Below are 21,529 nucleotides of genomic sequence, written 5' to 3' on the forward strand. Positions count from 1 at the left end.
TTTCATATCACCGTATAAATGGAATTATATATTGTAACCTTGTGTGTCTCTCTCCTTTGATTCAGCACAGGGGTTGGCAAGTTACTGCGTGTGGACTATGTCAGGTCCACTGCCAATTAAATACAAAGTTTTATTAAAACACAGCCGCAGTCACGTGTACATGGCTGTTTCACACTACTCTGTCATAACTGAGTAGTTGTGACTGAAGCTTTATGGTCTGCAAAACCTACAATATTATTATGTCGCCCCTTTTCAGAAAAAAAATTGCCCATTTCTTTTTTAGCCCATTGCTTTTGCAAGTTATCTGTTTAGATGCATGTGTTAGTAGTTCATTGTTTTTATTGCTGAATGGTATATTCCATTGTATGTATTTATCACATTTTTAAAAATTCATAACCGATTGAAGAACGTATGTCTTTTTTCTTGGTTTCAGTTTTTGGCTACTATAAACACAGCCACTAAAAACATTTATGTACAGGTCTTTGTGTGGGCATTTGTTTTTTCAGTTCTCTTTTGTAAATACCTAGGAGTGGGATTGCCGAGTTATGTGGTAAACATATGCTTAATTTTGTAAGAAATTCCCAAACCATTTTTCAAAATGGCTGGACCATTTTATATTCCTAGCACTACATTGGAGTTCCGGGTGCTCTGTATTCTTGTCAGTACTTGGCAGTATCAGTTTTTGTTTTTAAAACCATTGTAAAAAGTTTATAGTACTATTTTAAATGGTTTTAATTTGCATTTCCCTAAAAACTAATGATGTTGGGGATCTTTTCACGTGCATATTTGCTGTTCTTCCCCACCCCATTTAAAAATTGGCTTGGATTTCTTAAATTGAGTTTTGAGAGTTCTTTATATATTCTGGGCACACATCATTTATTATGTAAGTGTTTTTGCAAATATTCTCTCCCAGTTTGTAACTTCTGTGTTCATTCTATCTTTTGAAGAGTAGAGCTTTCTAATTTGGATAACCAATTTAACATTTTTTTCTTTAATGATTTATACCTTTTGTTTCCTCTCCAAAAAATTTTTGCCTAATCCAAGGTCACAAAAACTTCCTATGGCTTCTAGAAGTTTTATAGTTTTAGATAACTTAGGTTTATGATGCATTTCAAGTTGATTTTTATATATGTTGCAAAGTGTGAGTTGAAGGTTTCTTTTATGTATAGATGCCCAGTCATTCCAGCAACATTTGTTGAAAAAGGTATTCTTTATCCATTGAATTAGTTTGATACCTTTATCAAAAAGTGATCATGAATCATACACTTGAGAAGGGCGAGTTATGTGCAAAATATATGTCAGTAAAGTTACTTGTTAAAAATCATTCGATTATATACCTATGGGTCTGTTTCTAGAATCTTCTTAAAAATTCTTTTGAATATTCTAGGTGCTTTGTTTATCCATATAAATTATAGAATGAGTTGTCATTACAAGTTATATAACTTGTTTTTACAAGTTACAATAAAAAAGCCTGCTGGGATTTTTATTGTGATTATGTTGAATGTGAGATCAAATTGAGGATAATTGATATTTTAACAACATCACATCTTCATTCATGGTTCATGAAAATGTTATATTTCTACATTTATTTAGGTCTTCTTTAATTTCTCTTACTAAAGTTTGTAATTTTGTAATATAATTATTGCACATCTTTTGTTCACTTGTACCTAAATATTTCATGTTTTGTGATCCTGTTGTATAACACATTTTTTAAAAACTATGATTTCCTATTGTTCATTGCTAGTGCACAGAAATAAGATTGGTTTTTATGCATCGACCTTGTATCCTGCGGCCTGCCAAACTCATAATAGTTCTCGTAGCTTTTTATCAGATTCTCTATGGGATTGTCTATGCAGGTCATTATATCATTAGCAAATAAAAGACAGTTTTATGTTAATTTCTTCCTTTTCAGTCCGTATACCTTTTTTTCCCCTCCTGCCTTATGGCACTGGCTGTAAGTTCAGTGTTAAATAGGAGTGGTGATGGTGGACATCCCTGCCTTGTTGCTGATCGTAGGGGGAAAACATTCAGTCGGTAGGTTTTTCAGAAATGCCCTTTATCAGGTTGTGATCACATTCCCTTCTATTCCTTGTTTGCTGAAAGTTTATATTGTAAATGGATGTTGAATTTTATTAGGTGTGCTTTTCCTGCATCAATTAAAATGATCTTAGGGTTTTTCTCTTTAATTTGTTGATAGGGTTGAATTGCATTGATTGACTTTTTTTTTGTTATGTTTTAAAAATTATTATTTTTTATTTTTCAATTGCAGTTGACATTCAGTATTATATTAGTTTGAAGTGTACAGCATAGTGGTTAGACATTTGTATAACTTATAAAGTGATCCTCCTGATACCCCTTGATGTTATATATAGTTATTTCATCATTATTGACTATATTTCCTGTGCTGTCCTTAACAACCCTGGGACAATTTGTCGATTGATTGTTTTAAAGTATGAACCAACTTTGCATGGTGGATTCGGACTGCTTATATTTTTGTGTTTTTGCATGTGTCTGTATTCATGAAAGATAATAGTATGTAGCTTTCTTGTAATGACTCTATAGTCAGGAAGAGTAATGGTGCTTCATAAAATAGAGTCGGGAAGTATTCACTCCTCTTCTGTTTTCTGTTATATTTTGTAACAGTTTTTATATTATTTCTTTCTTAAATGTTTAGCAGAATTTACCAGTGAAACCATTTGTTCTTGGAATGTTCTTAGTTGTACAATTTTTAACTATGAATTTGATTTCTTAATAGTTATCCATAATAAGATTATTCCTTTCTTCCTGAGCAAGCTTTGTTAGTGTTGTCTTTGAAGAAATCTATCCATTTCACCCAAGCTAACCAATTTTATTGGCATAATATTGTTTATAATATTCCGTTACTGTCTGTTAGGACTATAGCTTTCATTTCTAATACTGTACCTCTCTTGTTTTGTACCAGTCTTGTTTTGTGCCTCTCATGTATTGCTGACCAAGTTTAGTTAATGGTTTATCAGTTTTATTGATGTTTTCAAAGGAACAGCTTTTGGTTTCGTAGGCTTTCTCTATTGTTTTCTGATTTCAGTTTCATTAATTTTTGCTCTTTATTTTTTCCTTCTTTATTCTTACTTTGTTTTTAATTTGCACTCTTCTTTCTGGTTTCTTTGAGATGAAACTTAGATTATTGATTATAAAGTTTAGTTTTTTAATGTAAGCATTTCAAGCTATAAATTTCTACCTGACACCCCTTTTTTTACGTCCCTTTTATTTTAACTTTACATCTTTCACTTCATTCTACCTTCTAAAATATATTAACACCATTTAATGGTTTTGTAAAAGTTAGCATTTAATTAGAATTGATTTTAACAAATGGTACTGGGACAAGTGTGTGTCCAATGCAAAAGAATGAAATTTGACCTTTACCTCACACACTATAAAAGTAAACCAAACCTGAGCATAAGAGCTAAAACTAGAAAAATCTTAGAAGACATAGGCATAAAACTTTTTGATTTTGGATTAGGCCAAACTTTAGATATGACACCCAAAGTACAAGCGTGAAAAGAAAAAAGGGTATAAGTTAAAGCAACTTTTGTGTTGCAAAGAACACCATCAAGAAAGTGAAAAGACAACCCACAGAATGGGTGAACATTTTTGCAAATTATCTCTGATGATAGATTTGTATCTAAAATGTGAAAAGAATGCAAAACCCCCCCATTAAAAATTGACAAAAGATCTAAATAGATATTTCTTCAAGGAAAATATATAAACAGCTGATAAAAACATGAGCTGATACTCAACATCATTAACCATCAGGGAAACGCAAATGAAAACCACAGTAAGATAGTATTTCATATCCACTAGGGTAACTGTAATAAAAAAGACAGATAATAAGAACTGTGAGCAAGTATGTACAGAAGTTGGAACCCTTGTACACTGCTAGAAATATAAAATGGTGCAGCTGCTTGGGAAAACAATTTGGTGGTTCCTCAAAAGATTGTTTTTATTGTTCTTCTATTACAGTTGTCCCAATTTTGCCCCTTTTGCCCTCTGCCACCCAGCCCACACCCTGCACCCATAGTCAATCCCTAGCAGTTGTCCATGTCCATGGGTCATTCATATATGCTCTTTGACTAGTCCCTTCCCCTTCTTTCCACCATTATCCCCCTCTCACCTCCCCTGTGGCCACTTTCAGTCTGTTCCATGTATCTATGCTTCTGATTCTATTTTGCTTGTTAGTTTATTTTCTTCATTAGATTCCTCTTATGAATGTGATCATATGGTGCTTGTAGGAGCTCCTTTCTTTCTAATGCATAGTATTCCACTGGGTAAATGTACTTCAGTTTTTTGACCCACTCATTTACTGATGGGCACTTAGGCTGTTTCTAGCAGTTGGCAATTGCAAGTAGTGCTGCTACAAACATAGGGGTGCATAAATTCTTTTCGACTTGGTATTTTGGGATTCTTAGGGTATAGTGCCAGCAGTGGAATTGCCAGGTCAAATTTTTTGAATACTACGGAGCAGAAAGAAAGAAGGAGCTCCAACCCTTTGCAACAGCATGGATGGATCTGGAGAATATTATTTATGCTGAGTGAAATAAGCCACTTGGTGAAATTACAAATAACATATGATCTCACTTATAAGAGGAATCTAATGAACAAAATAAACTGACAAGCAAAATAGAACCAGAGCTATTAAAATTAAGAACAAACTGACAGTAACCAGAGGGGAGGTGGGATAATAGGGGGAAACGGGGGGAGTGTTGTCAGGAACATGTGTAAAGGACACATGGTCAAAGCCAAGGCGGATAAGATCAAGGGTGGGAAGTGGGGATGGGTGGGGTAGGGAGGAAATGGAGACAACTGTCCTTGAACAATTAAAAAAATGTGAAAAAAAATTATTTAAAATTATATTAAAGATTCTCTTTTTTTGATAGTATTTGTATGTCTAGATATTTTACAGAAATACAGTTTTCGTTAACAGTGATTTCACCTGTAACAAAAAAGATATAAAATGGAGGAAACTAAAAAGAAAAAAAAAAGATAGTTCTATTTTTAGTTTTTTCAAGGAAACTCCACACTGTTTTCCACAGTGGCTGCTCCAGTCTGCATTCCCACCAACAGTGCTCTAGGGTTCCCTTTTTTCCACATCCTTGCCAGCACTCGTTGTTCGTTGATTTATTAGTGATAGCTATTCTTTTTATTTATTTATTTTATTTTAATTGTTGTTCAAGTACAGTTTTCTGCCTTTTACCCCCAGCCCTCCCACCTCCCTCCTGTTTCCACCCCTCCCTTAGTTGTTGTCCATGTGTCCTTTATACTGGTTCCTGTAAATCCTTCCCCTTTTCCCCTGATATTCCCTCCTGTCTCCCCTCTGGTCACTGTCAGCCTGTTCTGTATTTCAGTGTCTTTGGTTATATTTTGCTTGTTTGTTTGTTTTGTTGATTAGGTTCTTGTTAAAGGTGAGATCATATGGTATTTGTCTTTCACCGCCTGACTTATTTTGATTAGTATAATGCTTTCCAGTTCCATCCATGCTGTGGCAAAGGGTAGGAGCATTGATAGCTATTCTGGCAGGTGTGAGGTGATAGCTCATTGTGGTTCTAATTTGCATTTCTCTGATGGCTAGTGATGTTGAGCATTTTCTCATATGTGTAGGCCATCTGCAGGTTTTTTGCCCATTTTTTAATTGGGTTGTTGGTCTTCCTGGCGTTGGGTTGTATGAGTTCTTTATATATTTTGGAGATTAAACCTTTGTCTGATGAGTCATTGGCAAATGTTTTCCTGTACAGTCAGTTCCATTTTTATTTTGTTGATGTTTTCTTTAGCTATGCAGAAGCTTTTTAATTTGATGTAGTCCCATTTGTTTATTTTCTCCTTTACTTCCCTTACCCTAGGAGATACGTTGGTGAAGATATTGCTGTGCAGGATATCTGAAATTTACTAAGTGTGTTTTCTGCTAGGACATTTTGGTATCATGAGTTATATTTAAGTCTTTTATCCATTTTGAGTTTATTCTGGTCTGAGTTAGTTGTCTAGTTTCATTTTTTTTATGTGTACCAGTTCAGTTCTCCCAACACCATTTATTGAAGAGATTATTTTTACTCCATTGTATGCTCATGCCCCCTTTGTTGAATATTAATTGACCGTAGAGACATGGGTTTATTTCTGGACTGTCTGTTCTTTTCCATTGATCTATGCCTGTTTTTATGCCAATATCAGATTGTCTAGATTACAGTGGCCTTGTGGTATAGTTTAACATCAGATATTGTTATCCCTTCAACTAGGTTCTTTCTCAGGATTGCTGAGGCTCTTTGAAATTTTTTTATAGTTCCATATAAATTTTTGGAATATTTGTTCTAGATCTGTGAAGTATGCCATTGGTATTTTAATAGGAATTGCATCGAATCTATAGATTGCTTTCAGTAGAATGCACATTTTAATGATGTTAATTCTTCCAATCCATGAACACAGTGTATGCCTCCATTTATTTGTATCTTTCTCAATTTCTTTCTTCAATGTTCTTTAGTTTTTGGAGTACAGGTCTTTTTGCATCCTCGGTTAAATTTACTCCTAGGTACTTTATTTTTCTCGTTGGTGTAGTAAATGGCATTTTTTCATAGCTTTCCTTTCTGATAGTTCTGTTGGTATACAAAAATACCATCAATTTCTGAATATTGACTTTGTATCCTGCTACTTTGCCAAAATCATTTACTAGGTCAAGTGACTTTTTGATGGAGACTATAAGGTTTTTCTATTTATTCTATCATGTCATCTGCGAATAATGAATTTTAACTTACTCCTTTCCAATTTGGATGCCTTTTATTTCTTTTTCTCCTTTCTTCTTCTTCTTCGGCTAGAACTTCTAGTACTGTGTTGAATAAGAGTGGTGAAAGTGGACACCCTTGTCTTGTTCCTTTTAGTTTTTGCCCATTGATGTTGGCAGTAAGTTTCTCATATATGGCCTTTATGTTGAGGTATGCTCTCTCTTATTTCAGCTTTGCTGAAATAAGTGTTTTTATCCTGAATGGGTGATGGATTTTATCAAATGCTTTTCCTGCATCTGTTGATATGATCATGTGTTTTTTGTACTTCATTTTATTTATGTGGTGTATTATGTTTGTTGATTTGTGAATATTGTACCATCCTTGCATCCCTGGGATGAATCCCACTTGATCATGGTATATGATCTGGTTACTCAAAAGACTTAGCATAGTCTAACTATGCAACCCAGCAGCAGCTCCATTCTTGGGTATATGCCCAAGAGAAATGAATACATGTGTATGTAAAACTGGTACACAACTGTTCATAATAACATTATTCATAATAGTCAAAAGCAGAAACAACCCAAATTGCTATAACCTGGTGATTGGGTGCTATATATCCATACAATGGAATATTATTTGGCAATAAAAAGGAATTAAGTGTTGGTACATGCTATATCATACATGAACCTTGAACATATTATGCTACCTGGAATAAGCCAGTCACAAAAGACCACATATGTTCCATTTATATGAAATGTAACAGAATACGCACACCTAGAGAGAGTAAATCAGCAATTGCCTAGAGCTGGAACAGGATACGGGGAGGAAATGGGAGTGACTGCTTGCTGGTGGGTTCAGATTTGCCTTTTGGGTCATGAAAATTTTCTAGGAGTGATTGTGGTGATAAGTGTACAACTCTGTGACTATACTAAAAATCATTCAATTGTACACTTAAAATAGATGAATTATATGTGAATTATATCTCAATACAGCCAGTATATATATTTAAAATGTTTTCTGTGGTATCTATCCTTATTAGGAGGTAATTTAGTGTTCTGGAGAAAGAATATCTGAGATCAAATTTTGGTCCTATCACTCCTGGCGTGACTTCTAAGTTTTAGTTTCTTTATTTGTAGAGTGGTTATGGTAATATCGGGGTTGTAGTTAGGATAAAATGAGATTGTGCACATGTAGCAGTTAGCAAAGGGCCTGGTGCTGAAAAAATACTTGGCTTATTTTTGTTATTAGTATTTAAATTCTAGTTGTTATGTGTGGCATTACTTAAAATTCTGTAGACTATAATACATCTAATGGGTCATCAGAAAATGATTTTATCTTTCAAAATACAATTTCTTCTAATATTTGTGGTAAAATTTCTCTTTTTTTAGGGCAGGTTTATGTGGCAAATCATTAGCATTATCTTGTGGTCAAAGGATCAAGCCCTCCTCACTTGGCAAACGCGAACCCATACCCTCCAAAAATTGGAAAAGAACATACTTCTCTTTGTTAAAATGCACCCTAATCGATATACGGTATATCTGCATTTGAACAGAAATATTGCCCAATATAACTACATGAGTTTAGTTATATTTGGAAAGGTATTCTAAAATTAATTTGCTTACAGTGTAGTAAGTTTTCTTGCAGGTCTTCATACAGAGATAAATGCAGAAGATGAATGGCAAATTTAGTTTTAACCCTTGCACAGAGATATCCTTCAGTTTAGTGTTCAGTTTTGCTTGTGTTTGAACTTTATAAAAATGGAATTATGCTATGTACTTTCTCTGTGACTTGTTTTATGCAGTACTTTTTCAGATTCATATTGATGGGTTCAACTATAGTTGACTTTCAATGCTGCATATTATTCTGTTGTATCATTTTAATATAATTCATCCATTGTTTTGATGCACTTTCGGGTAGTTTATCTCTGCCAAAACATGCCAAGAGGAAATTCTGTTGATTTTTATTCATTGGATTTTTTATTTATGGATTTTTATACATTGATAATTAATTCACTTACCAAAGAAATATTCTTTATAACCTATAAAACTGAGGATGATCCAAATGCCCACAAAACAATCTAGAGTTCACTCATTCTCTGAATTTGTATAGCACTTAACAATTTCTTTTTAACTAGCTTGCTTTTACCTTTATATTTTGCCATAAACATACCATTAAAACCTTGTATTATTAAAAGTTCTCTACTTCATCTTTCTTTTAACATGGAAAAATCTGTTCTTTTAAAAGATTTGAAACCCCCCCCTTTTTTTTTAGCATACTTGGAGTAAACTTAGAGTGACAAGTTTAAAATGTAAGGATATTGGATAGTTTAAAAAACAGGCAGTTTTTGTATTCTCAGGCTGCAAAATGTGTAAAATTTGGAAATACCATGTAGTGAGACCAAACTGCTCAACTAGAAAAATAAAGAAAAGCCTGCTTTAAAGTTCTGTCCTGTACTGCTGCATTAGTTGACTATCGGAAGTAAATTGCAGTGGGATATTTTGAGGAGTGAAACTAGCTCAGGCTTATTTTGGAGGTTCTGATATACCAGAAAGGAATAAGAGGAATAACATGAAATATAACTATTTTAAAGAAATTGAATTGAAAAATATTTAAAATTTATTATGATCAAGTGTCAGTTCTTACCGTCATACTGAAGTCACAATGCATTAATCTTATATGTGATTCCTACAAGTGCTCCATAAATACTACTTTAACTATGGAATGTCTTATTTTGAAAGTTTATCTTTTTTATGTATTTGTGGAAAATATATACTTATGTCATTGAGAAAACAGCTTTCATTTGGGTGTTGTGTAATTCAGTAGAATTACTTATTCTTAATTTAGCACATACTGTGCAACATTATTTTGTAACATTTTGCCCTTTTAGGTATTTTTGCAAAGTTTATCATTTGAATTTTAATAAATGAAAGTATATTTTCTCACTAGTTTACTGTAAGCCATTGCTTTATTAACACTGTTGCTGATATTTTCCTTTTAGCTCAGCTGTTTGTTTTAAGCCCCTTTCCTAACTTTGTGGTAGGTTAATGATATATACATACAATCATTTAGTTATGTTTACCTTATGTGTCTCTATACAGATACATAGGTTATATGTGTATATATTTTTCTGAGCCATTTGAGGATTACAGGTATTGTGACATTTTGCTTTTCATTATTCAAGTATATTTCAAAAAGGAGGACACATTCTTATATAAGCCCCATGCAAAAATGATATATTCCTTTAAACATCCCCTGTGGTACTACTTTAAGGTCTGTTGCGATGTTACTTTTTTATAATAGTATTAAATTCTATTAATAAGTAAATTATTTTCTAATTAATTTTGTTTTGAAAACTGTTATCTATAAATTACTGAAAATTTACTATTGCACCTAAAATTATCCTTACTGTACTTTTAAAGTAACATTTTAATATGTTAAATACTTTTCTTTTTTAGGTATGGCTGATGGCAAGCATTGTACTTTTCCACATCTGCCTGGCAAAACCTTTGTCTATAATGCTTCTGAAGATAGATTGGAGTTGTGTGTGGATGCTGCGGGACATTTCCCCATCGGTCCTGATGTTGAAGACTTAGTTAAAGAGGCTGTAAGTCAGGTTCGAGCAGAGGCTACTACAAGAAGTAGGGAATCAAGTCCTTCACATGGACTATTGAAACTAGGTAGTGGTGGAGTAGTGAAAAAGAAATCTGAGCAACTTCATAATGTAACTGCCTTTCAGGGAAAAGGGCATTCTCTGGGAACTGCATCCAGTAACCCACAACTTGATCCAAGAGCTAGGGAAACTCCAGTTGTAAGGAAGCATAACACAGGGACAGACTTTAGTAGTAGTTCCATTAAGACAGAGCCTTCTGTATTCACAGCTGCTCCTAGTAACAATGAGCTTATTCGAATAGCTCCTGGAGTAGCAACAATGAGAGACAGCAGGCAGCTTGATCCTGATTTGATTGAGGCCCAGCGAAAAAAATTGCAGGAAATGGTTTCTTCTATTCAGGCTTCAATGGACAAGCACTTGAGGGATCAAAGTACAGAGCAGTCACCATCTGATCTTCCTCAAAGGAAAGAAGCTATGAGTTCATCTGTGAAGTCTGGGGGTCTTCAGACCGGCTTACCTGAATCTTTTTCTTTAACTGGTGGCACTGAAAATTTGAATACAGAAACAACTGATAGCTGTGTGTCCGAGGCACTGGGAGCAGCATTTGCCACAAGGTCAAAAGCACAAAAAGGAAATTCCGAAGAGGAACCTGAAGAGATGGATAGTCAAGATGCTGAGATGACAAACACAACTGAGCCAATGGATCACTCTTGATTTTATTAGAGGCTAATAAAACAGAATGTTTATTGTGAATATGTAATATTTGTTGGCTGGGCCACATAATTTGATTAGTCATTAAATATCTTGTACGTATATAATACAAAGATTATATCTTGTTATTCAGTGCATGATACAAGTGTGTGTTTGGCAATAGCTTTTAATATACTGCTGCCCAGGCTGGCTCTGAATTCCTAAAAATTAGTTATTAGATCTGCTGAGATGAGTTTCTTCCATATATGTGGTTCCATTGGAAGTTCTTTGTAATTTTAATTCCATAAAAGTCTTAATGTTTCAAACATAAAAATTTTCTTGTGAAATACGTTTGATTTCTGAAAAGGTCAGGACTGGGAGGGAATGAGATTTTGCTACTATTGATGTCATCAAGATAACCATACCACTTACTAGAATGTCAAAGATTTATGTAAAGTTGAAGGTTATCCGAACTAAATTGTATCTTAAAATGCATAAAAGGATTTTATTAAACACTGGGATCCTGACATTTCCGTGAATGTAAACATTCATAGAGATATGCATTCTTCATGAAAATATCTTGAGAATAGAGTGTAATGATAAAACATTTTGCTGCTTTGAGCAAAGGATGGGGAAAATATCTGTTCTAGAATGATAAAGTCAGTGTGATTCAGTAATGTTGTTGTCTGAGCCAACACAGCCAGTTGTGTGCTCTATTGTTGAAAATATGTTACCATTATTTTTTGAATCCTGGCCTGGTCACGTACCACCAAATTTTTTTTTTTATCTTGCAGAAGAGTTGGTTGCAGAGTTTGATAGAAAATACAAAAATAATGGTAGCAGTAGTTAATCTCTACTTTTCAGAGTTTGTCAGGTTCACAATTTATAAATAAGAATTTGTCTTTATGAATGAGTTACATTGTTCTACGATTTTGATCAGTGGTATTTAAGCTTATATATGCTATGTGTCTTTGATCCCCTTTGAACCAGTTTTCCTTTTTTTCTTCTGAGTCCATAAGGTTTTCTTTATTTGTTGGCTTCACTTGGATTTGGATGCAAATTTTACTGCATCATACCCTGATCAACTGGGCATTTGCTTAAATAGTGTATTCATCAGATCTTTAGTGCCAGTTTCCTCAAGAAGCAGTGTTCAAGCTTATTTCTTAAAGACAGAGAATGTTTATCCTGAGACTGGTATTGCACTATTTTATCCTATTTTGCAAATTTGTATTCTGAAATGTACATTTCAATCCATCTTTTTCCTATGTTCACTGAAATTAAGTTGAACTTGAATGAATGAAAGACAAAATATCTGTTAATACAATCTCTTATCTAGAGCATTCAAAGCCTGGCTGTCTCTGTTTGCACATGTAACAGATGCAGAACTGTGTTCGCATTCTAAGAAAATGTACATCAGAAAGTATATTATCAGGTGTTTAAAAATCTTAACCTGGTGATTCATAAGGTACATAGACAGTGCTTTAATTTGTGTTTTCAAATAAGAGAGGTTTTGGTTTCCTTTCTATGAAAGTATCTCTAACTGAATCCACTTACTAAATGAACTAGTTCATTTTTGAATAGGGAAAGAATGGAGAATCTAGACATTTGCAGGTGATATCTGAGCAAGATAATATATTTGGGTTTTATTACATTCTCACATTTTAAAATTCCATTTTACATTTTGTATCCAGTCTTCTAAATTTCAAGTACCCTTATATCTAAATAGCAGGAAAATGTAGAACTTTAATACTGTGCACTAGTTTTGCATAAAGGACTGCAGCTACCCAGCTAACAAATATTTCCCATTTAGTTAGTATAGGTGACTTATGTGATTTAAACTAAAAATTATAAATATCACTAACCACTATAGTTATTTTTGGCTTTTCAGCCACTGAAACATGTCTCCCCTTTCCCTTTAGTTTACAAGAAAACTTTAACAAGTAAGTGCACTGCTTCCAGGTTCATGATAGAATCACCTTTTCTTTTACAAATATCTTCTTCACCTGTGGCTTGGTATGTTTGGTTAGTAATTGGCAAATATACTGTCATATCATAAAAAAAGACTACCAGAAACATTTTTGTCCCTATTAAATACTTTCATTTAGTCAAGTTAAAGTGTACCTATGAACATTTAGAAGGGCTTCATCTCTGACAATACTATTAATTTCTCTCACCACAGCAATGCTATTTAGAAGCCCTAACAGGGTTAACTTAGGTATAAATATCATAATAGTTTTGGTTCTGCTGTGATAAAGAATAAAAGGCTTAATTTTGAGAATGATTAAATTTCTTGAAATTGTTTTAAAGCTGCTGAAATTTGGTTGAGGTAATTAATGGTTTTTGATAGGTCAGCCAGGTATCATCTTTACAAATAATTCTAGAACAGAATTTAAGTTTACTTAAATATTATTGTTTGTCCTTCCACATGGTTATCATAATCAAATGTAGGACTAGAGAATGATTATTTTTTAGTACTACTGTTTGTGATCACCACAACTTTGAGTTCAAGCTAGAGATCATAAATCAGTTAAACTATTTTTTATCCCTAAATGTAGCATTATAAACTATAGTTCAGTCCTATAACTAAATTCTGTTTGCAGTGCTTCACTGAAAGTCAAAGTAAAATTATAATTTTTTTCCTTCAGTAATCCATTTTATAGTTAATCACTCCAAGTTTGAATTGATGACCCAAAGTCCAGGCGGAATTGAAGATAGTGTATGTCTAGAATACTAGTAATGAGAAACTGGTTGAAATGGAAGAAAAACAAGATAACTGCCAAATATAAGCTAAAATGTAATGAACTCCAAGGGAATGGTTACTCAGGAACTAGTTAAAGGGCAAGCATAAGGTCCATTTCCCCTTCTTTCACTGTTTCAGGTATTTTACTGGAAAATGTTAGGATAATGACCTGAGAGACTTAGCAAATTTCTGTATATTTTCTGTTAATTTTTAGTTTGTTTTTACAATCAAGCCTACTGCTTGGAATCTGAAATGTATCTGTGATTCCGAGCCACAGGTCCTATTGCCATTATTTTTGAGTATCTTCATTGGAAATGAGTAGACTTTTGTATATGGCCTCTTGTCTCAGGGAAGATCACTTGGTAGCAACTCATACTACTCATGACAGGTTTTTGAGAATTGTACTGACGTCACATTAGCTACTAAATGCAAAGTTTATAAAAGTATTTTATCTAGTTACCTAGTAATTCTGGCTGCTAGTGGACATTTCTCTAAAAATTTAGACCTCACTAAGAACTAATCTTTAGATATAAAATAAACTTGCAACTTCTGATTTGTCAATATAATGACTATCATAATATGTTTATTTCAGAATATCAATAGTTTCCATTTTTCAACATGAATATTAATTGGCCCATACTTAAAATATGGCAGAGCAGACTTTGAGTTTGATGGTTCTCAAAACAAGGTTTCCATATTAAGTTCTTCATAAAAGCCTTTGCAAAAACAGGTTAAACTCCATCTTAATGACCTTTTGTAATAGTAGTAGTGAAGTAAATGTTCTGATTAAACTGGGTAGACATGTCCTACATTTGAAGGTTTCATATAATTTAACAAAATTGTACAATGTCAAGGCCCTTCACAATTTACATAAAAAGTTAATTTTTCAGTCCTACCCGTTGTGGCTCAGTTGGTTGGATTATCATCTCATAACCGATAGGTTTCAGATTTGATTCCCTGATCCAGGCGTGTATGGGAAGCAACCCATCGATGTTTCTCTCTCGCATTGATGTTTCTTTCCCTTCCTCTCTCCTCTCTCTAAAAGCAATGAAAAAATGTTCTTTGTTGAGGATTTTAAAAAAGTTAATTTTTCAAACCAGAACTCTTCACTTGAAAACATACCATAGTAGAATGTTTACTTAAGAAATAACAAAGGGGAGCTATAGCACCAGTATAAGGTTTATAGTTAATTGTAAGTTCTGTCATTCTTAATAATTCTTTAAGATATTAAGTATTTCATACTTAATAATACTTAAATCATGGGAATTTTAACATTTGTTCCAAAATAGCAGAAATTGTAAAAATTGTGAATTATTGGAGAAAATGCCATTACTTGTATATCTGACATTTAATTTTTTAAATTATGGAGTATACATGCTTTTGTAGTATAATAATACAATGATATTCTCTTGTAAAAGAAAGGAAAACGAGTAAAAAAGTTTTAGTTGATGTTATCTGCTTGTGAGTATCAATTACTTAGTATTTAAAATTTTAAGGTATTGCATACTTTTCTTTAGAATGTGCAAGTCCCTTCCTGAGCCTTTATGCCTGTGGTGGAGCAATAAAAGACTAAAGAGGTTATCAATATTTTCAGGTTTACTCGACTTTAAGAATTAGTGCCAAGAGCTGAAGAGTCTACTTTTTGGAGGGAAATGCTATTGAGAATATGTAAAAATAAGTAGTAATAGTGTAAATATTTGGAAGACATAGCAAGTGCTTTAACTGCTCAATAAAACAGTATAGATGTTACATCATCCTTAAGGCACTGGCTGTTACCCATTATTTTCTGATTTTGTGATTACTGTATATATTTCTCTGGAGTAATAAATAATTGGTGATAGTTTATTATAACTGTATAGTGTTCTACAGCACACCTCACTGTACAGTATTTGTAGTTTTCTTTTGTATCAATAATAAAACAAAATAATACATACTGATTTTCCCCTCAACTTTTCCACACTAGCTTTTTAAAATAATTTTTTATTTAGTTTCCTGGAATTACACCTTAATATTATAATGTGTGAAAATATAGTGCTGTTATATGAAGGAATTCTTAGTGTAATAAAAGTTTTTTTAAAAATATCCTTAAGTGAGTTGTCATATAGGGATGGTAATTTCTCCCCTTAAGGCAGATTTCAATGCAAATGAAGCAGATCCAATGAGAAAAGTAGCAACATTTCTTTTGACATAACACGTAATTGGGTCATGTAATGCTTACTGAGTATTTAAAGACAACACAAAGATGTTCTAATAAGGAAAACTTGATTTGTGCTCTTTAAAAAAAAACAAAAACCACTGGTTAACCCTGGCTGGTGCGGCTCAGTGGATCGAGTGCCAGCCTGTGAACCAAAGAGTTGCTGGTTCAATTCCCAGTCAGGGCACATGCCTGGGTTGAGGGCCAGGTCCCTAGTCAGGGTGCGGTGAGAGAGGCAACCACGCATTGATGTTTCTCTCCCTCTCTCCCTTCTCCTCTCTAAAAATAAATGAAATCTTTAAAGAATAGGGACTGGTCAGAGATAATGAAGAAATAAAGGGAAGTATAGGAAATCGTGCTAAATTAACATTTGTATGGTTTAACATCATGATACATTTACTTTTAGTATATATGCTTAATATCCATTTTATTAGAGTAGACAGGGCACAGCTTCAAACACTGGACTTGCTAGATCTGAGTCTTATATCGCTTGTTGTGTGACCTCTGTACTTCGGTTTCTTTTCTGGGAGCATGATAATGACATCTACTGGCATGGTTGTGAGGATTAAGTGACAATACAGATGATTAGAACAGTGCCTGACATACAGTGAACATTGACATGTTTGCAATTATTAATATTTATATATCAAATTCTGTAGTTAACATTTAAGTGGGATAAATCATTTGGGGCACACATTTAAAGTATTTCATTACATTAATACTATTTGTGGTATATGGTTAATGAACTGAAAACTGGTCGTATGTTCAGATTTTTAAGCAGCAGCTATACAACCACATGCAACACAATCTAGAGGGCTGACAGCCTGTGCTCTAACTTATTTTGTGACCTAGGGAGCCTTTCAAAGCCTCCATTGCTTCTATAATCTTGTGGTTCAACAGTTTTTTTACCTTCTTCTGCTTGGTCATGTCATTGTGGTTTCACTTGCTGACAGCGTAATGCTGATTAGACAAGTGACCTGAGTGTGAGCCTTAAGTAAACTAAATATATGGTAAGTAGCTCCGCTTTATGCTTTGGCTACATTTGTTCCAGACTTGAACTTGAGGTCTTGTACATGCATGCCACTGGTTACACACCATATAATTTAGAGCTCTCAAAAACAGTGAAAAAGATAAACATCCTACTGAAGACAGTTCATGGGTTTTATTTTAATTGATTGGCTTTTTCAGACTCCAGTAACTGCAATTCTTAATAGTTGTTGGGCAAATTGAAGCAGGTCTTTAATTGTATATGTAATACTGAGGTGTACAACTTACAGGCTTTTCAAACTTGTGCTTTTTTCCTGGTTGTGACTAAACCTGCCTTTCATCCATTTATCATGCTACATAATTCTTTATCTAAAAACAGATAAATGGTATGAGAATCTGGGGTGATTATTCCTGTTTGTCAGGTCTATTTATAGACTGTGTAGTATGAGTTCTACCTGTGAAATAGTGACAGTTTTATATCTGGTTTGTGGAAGCAACAGGTTGACTCATTGATTCATTTTAAAACGTTTATTAAGCACTGATTGATGCCAAGCTCCTGCTCTTGGAACTGGAGAAGCAATTTTAAATGAGACAAATTCTGTGTGGCCTTTAGAGCTTATATCCCAGTGATGGAGATGAGCAGTAAACGCATTTCATAATAATGATCATTTAGTGACCCTTTCCCTATATCTTGGCAAAAGGTAAAACACAACATGTAGTAATTAGTTTAACTCTCAACTCTATGCTTGGGTACTGTCATTGTTGCAGTTCTTCAAGGAAACAGGCTCAGGTAGGTCAAGTAGTTTACCAAAGATCCTGGAGTTAGTAGGTGGCGGAGCTGGGATTTAAACTTAAAGAATTTTATGACTTCATAACCTGTGATCTTAACCTCAGCACTACATTCATAATTTAGTGAAGGAGTGAAATTTGGTGGTAAGTCTTTACAAACATCTATTGTTAAATCTATCTTGTTTTCAGGCACACCAACCTAGTTTGAACTGACTTAAATGTATAATACCTATCTAATTTCACTTCCTACAAGTTCACTTCTTGAACCCCAATCTTTTGTTCCAAGTTCTTCCCTCCTTGGGTTTGTGTTCTTCCTCTAAATTTGGAAATGCTTAAGGGATGGCTTTCACAATTTCATAGATGTTTAAACTGGGTAAATTTGAGAATTGTGTACATAAAATCCAACTGGTTCATTTAAGAAACCTAGAATAATTACTGTCATTTACTAAGAGGGTCTGTTGCTTTAGTGTGAAGGTTCTCCAAATGTGATGCTGCTTCATGTATAGTTCATAGGCTATGTGCATGTCACCGAGAAAACATTTTTACAGCATCTATCGTGTCAGGTACTTTGCTAAGACCTAAAGAATTAATAGGATATTTAAAAATTAAAGTGGCAAGATTCAACACCTCCAAAAATATTTTATTTATGAGGCCAGTCCATCAAGCAAAATTCAGTGGGATGAATATTTGTGTTTGTCACACTACAGACCCCAGATCCTTCCTGTAAGAGGGTGGTGATCCTGTTAAGTGGGTAGGGATGAAAAAGTTTGACAAAGCTTGTGTGAATAGGGTTGCTAAGGAAAGAAAGTAACTGTAACAATGACATTAAATTCAGTGTATAAAACCAACTTCAGAAACATGAGTTTATTTTTTGAAAGTAAAAGGTATCTCTGCTACTGTAAATTAGGTGCATAGATACATAACAAAAACATAAGCAAAATAGTAAAGCAAGAATCAAAGTAGCAGCTAGAATCTCAATTATTCTGATTTCTTTCAACATTGCCAGGTTATTGAAAGATTAGTTACATATTTTCTAGCTTCTCATGGCCCTGTCCCAGTATCTGTCCCCTTTTTCCCCTTAAGCATTAATACTAAGTGGCTAGTAACCAATGTATACGTTATATTGTGCTTACAATATTGCGTTTCAAGTTAATATTATCATTTAGTAACCTCATGACAAATGATTTGCCTTTAACTGTAGTACATACAGTAAACTACAGATGTTATTAAATTTAGTTTTGATACAGCGAAGTGATTAGAAAAAAGCAGTATTTGAGAAAGTAATCTGCAAAAGTTTTCTTTAAAATAGCTCTTGTTTTCCTTTTTAAAAGTTATTCTCAAAGCAATGCATGTACATGGTTTTAAAAAATTCAGCTATAGAAAGACAACCAGCTCTTCATGTCAATTGCTAAATCAACTCTGTGCCACTGAGTGACAGCTGCCACTGGCAGAGTCCCAGGGCAAGACTCAAGGGTTTTCTTTCAGCAGCAGCTACCAAATCCTGGCCCCGTGGCCTGGGGGAGGACCTGTGAAAGCGCTAATAAGTCAACCACTTCTTTTTTGGCAGTTACCTCCAGAAGTTAGATGAGATGCTTATAGGTCTAATCCCTTGACTTACCAACTGTAGGCAATACTTGATTTATCTATTATAAAATATGAGTTCCCTTGCCCTATATGTTTTCTTTATAACTTTATATAGTATACTTAAGTCTATTGAGCCATTGATTTTACATATTACCTCTTAAATATCCAGTATGTAAAACGAGGAAATACGCATTTCTGCATTTTCTGATATCCTTAATCTTATCACTCTACTTCCTTTTATTAGCTATACCATTACTTTTACATCATCAAGGTTTATGGCATTCAAACTATGTCCTGCAGTAGTAATTGCTTTAAAAGGAATCTACAGTTCACCTAAACTGATAAACAGCTGAGGTGACCCCAAATTCAAATAAGAAGGGCTTTTTTTTTTTTTTTCCTGAGACAACTAGAGTTTGGAGCTTTCCCAAGGCAGATATTGTAATTTAAATACATTTATATTAAAGATCACTCAGGCAGCCAAGTGGAGGATACTTGGATTGGACAAGAGGACAAGAGACTTGCTGTAACTAGGTGACAGATAAGAGCCTGAAGTGACCCATTAGCAGTGGGGATGGGGAGAAGATAATAGAGTAAAAAGGTCAACTTAGACTCAGGTTTTGACTTCAGAGGGTGGGTGGTGGTGCTGCTAATTTGGGATAGGATCCAGCAGTAACTACAGATTGGTGGATAGGAAATGAGTTTGATTTGGGGATGTGTTGAATTTGGGGTGTTTAGTGCTTCCAGAGGGAGAAAGATGAAGTTTAGGAGAGGAACTGGGATTGGAAGTAAAGATTTGCGAATTATAGGATATGACTGAAATTGTAGGAGTGGGTGAGATTGCCTAGGAAGAGAGCGTAGAGTAAGAAGAGAGCTAAAAATGCAGTGCTGGGGAATGCCAACAATTAAGGAACAGGCTTGCAAAGGAATTCGACGGATGGAAATCAGGAAATAACACAGAAAACAAAGGACGAAAGTTTCAAGTAACAGGAAGTAATGGAGTCAAATGCTATAGAAAGCTCCGGTAAAATGAAGGTTGATTTCTTTCTTCAATGTCCATTGGATTTCACCTCCTATGGTGAGTTTTGCAGCCACAATTTCGATGGAATGGTAATGGTAGTGGTTAGACTACCAGAGGACAGAAGACTGGGTAGTGAAGTCAAGACAGCTTTGAAGAAATTTGACTGAAAGAGAAAAGGAAAGATAGCAGGTACAGGGTTATGAAAGGGATGGATGGATGAATGGATAAATATATTTAGATCAATATTTTTAACTCTATTGGGGTCAATATCCCCTTTTAAATAATAGTATATTCTGCTACCTACACCCTATTAAAATGAAATTCACAGATAACATACACACGGTGAAAAACTCAATTTAATGCTCTACCTATACTATAGAGAAACAGAAGGGATCTGTAATAAAATCAGTCAGGTACAAGTAATCCAACTGACATATATGTAGAATCGCTATGGACTCAATAGCTACAAATACAGACAAATATCAGTGGGCTGTATTCACGTCTTAAAAAGTTGAGTTTGATACCTATAGAGATACAATTCTTGATTAAGTCTAAACAAAATAAAAATATAGTCTTCCCCTGGCTAACAGAGTAGCTGCATATTTGGAAATTATGTTTGAAAATGGTACAAAACTCCACAACTCTAGTGCACTGATGAAAAGGATTTGGTCCTAAGCTTAAATACATAATCAGGTTTTTCACCTACATTACTGTCTGGATAAACACTTAAAGGAACTCCAGAGAATTCTGCCTTGTGCAGGACCATTTCAAACATTGCTTGAGTCTTATGTTCCTAGAACCAGCACACTGAATGCCAGTACATGACTTTCAATAACTACGAAGCCCCCTAAATTTTACCCAATTCATTATTCCCTTTGGGGAATGCCTGGACATTTTGGGTCAGGAGAGGAGGAGAGGATAAAAAAAAAAAAGCAAGGTAAATAAATTATTGTCCCTGTTGAAGGTGATAAAACTGAGAGAAAAGGTCGAAAGCTTAGAATTTAAGAGAAGACACACTTACATTCATACCTTGGTGGATGTCGCAATACCCACAAATGAATGATAATCTTACTTTAAGGATTTTTGTGGTAGGCTCATAAATCATTTTTCTTTTTCAATACCTTGAGTACCTTCTCCCCTAACTTGGAGTTCCTATCTTTCATTTTGAACCCTC

At 34.1% G+C, this 21,529-nt stretch overlaps 1 protein-coding gene and 1 non-coding gene across 2 annotated transcripts in view; one reads left to right on the forward strand and one right to left on the reverse strand.

The window, feature by feature from the left end:
• Window positions 1-15,848, forward strand: part of VCPIP1 (valosin containing protein interacting protein 1) — a 28,238-nt gene extending 12,390 nt beyond the window's left edge. The window contains exon 3 of the mRNA XM_037148901.2: window positions 10,199-15,848. Coding sequence (XP_037004796.1) covers window positions 10,199-11,067 — 869 coding nt within the window. The 3' untranslated portion in view covers window positions 11,068-15,848. The remainder of the gene's footprint in view (window positions 1-10,198) is intronic.
• A 3,322-nt stretch (window positions 15,849-19,170) lies between these two features.
• On the reverse strand, window positions 19,171-19,294 carry LOC119051990 (small nucleolar RNA SNORA30/SNORA37 family). Its single transcript, XR_005083045.2, has one exon. It is a non-coding gene; the product is annotated as a small nucleolar RNA SNORA30/SNORA37 family (small nucleolar RNA).
• Between the last annotated feature and the right edge of the window lie 2,235 nt (window positions 19,295-21,529).

The sequence above is a fragment of the Artibeus jamaicensis genome, unplaced genomic scaffold (assembly GCF_021234435.1).
Source record: "Artibeus jamaicensis isolate MK-2021 breed Jamaican fruit bat unplaced genomic scaffold, CSHL_Jam_final scaffold_916, whole genome shotgun sequence".
Lineage (NCBI taxonomy): Eukaryota > Metazoa > Chordata > Mammalia > Chiroptera > Phyllostomidae > Artibeus > Artibeus jamaicensis.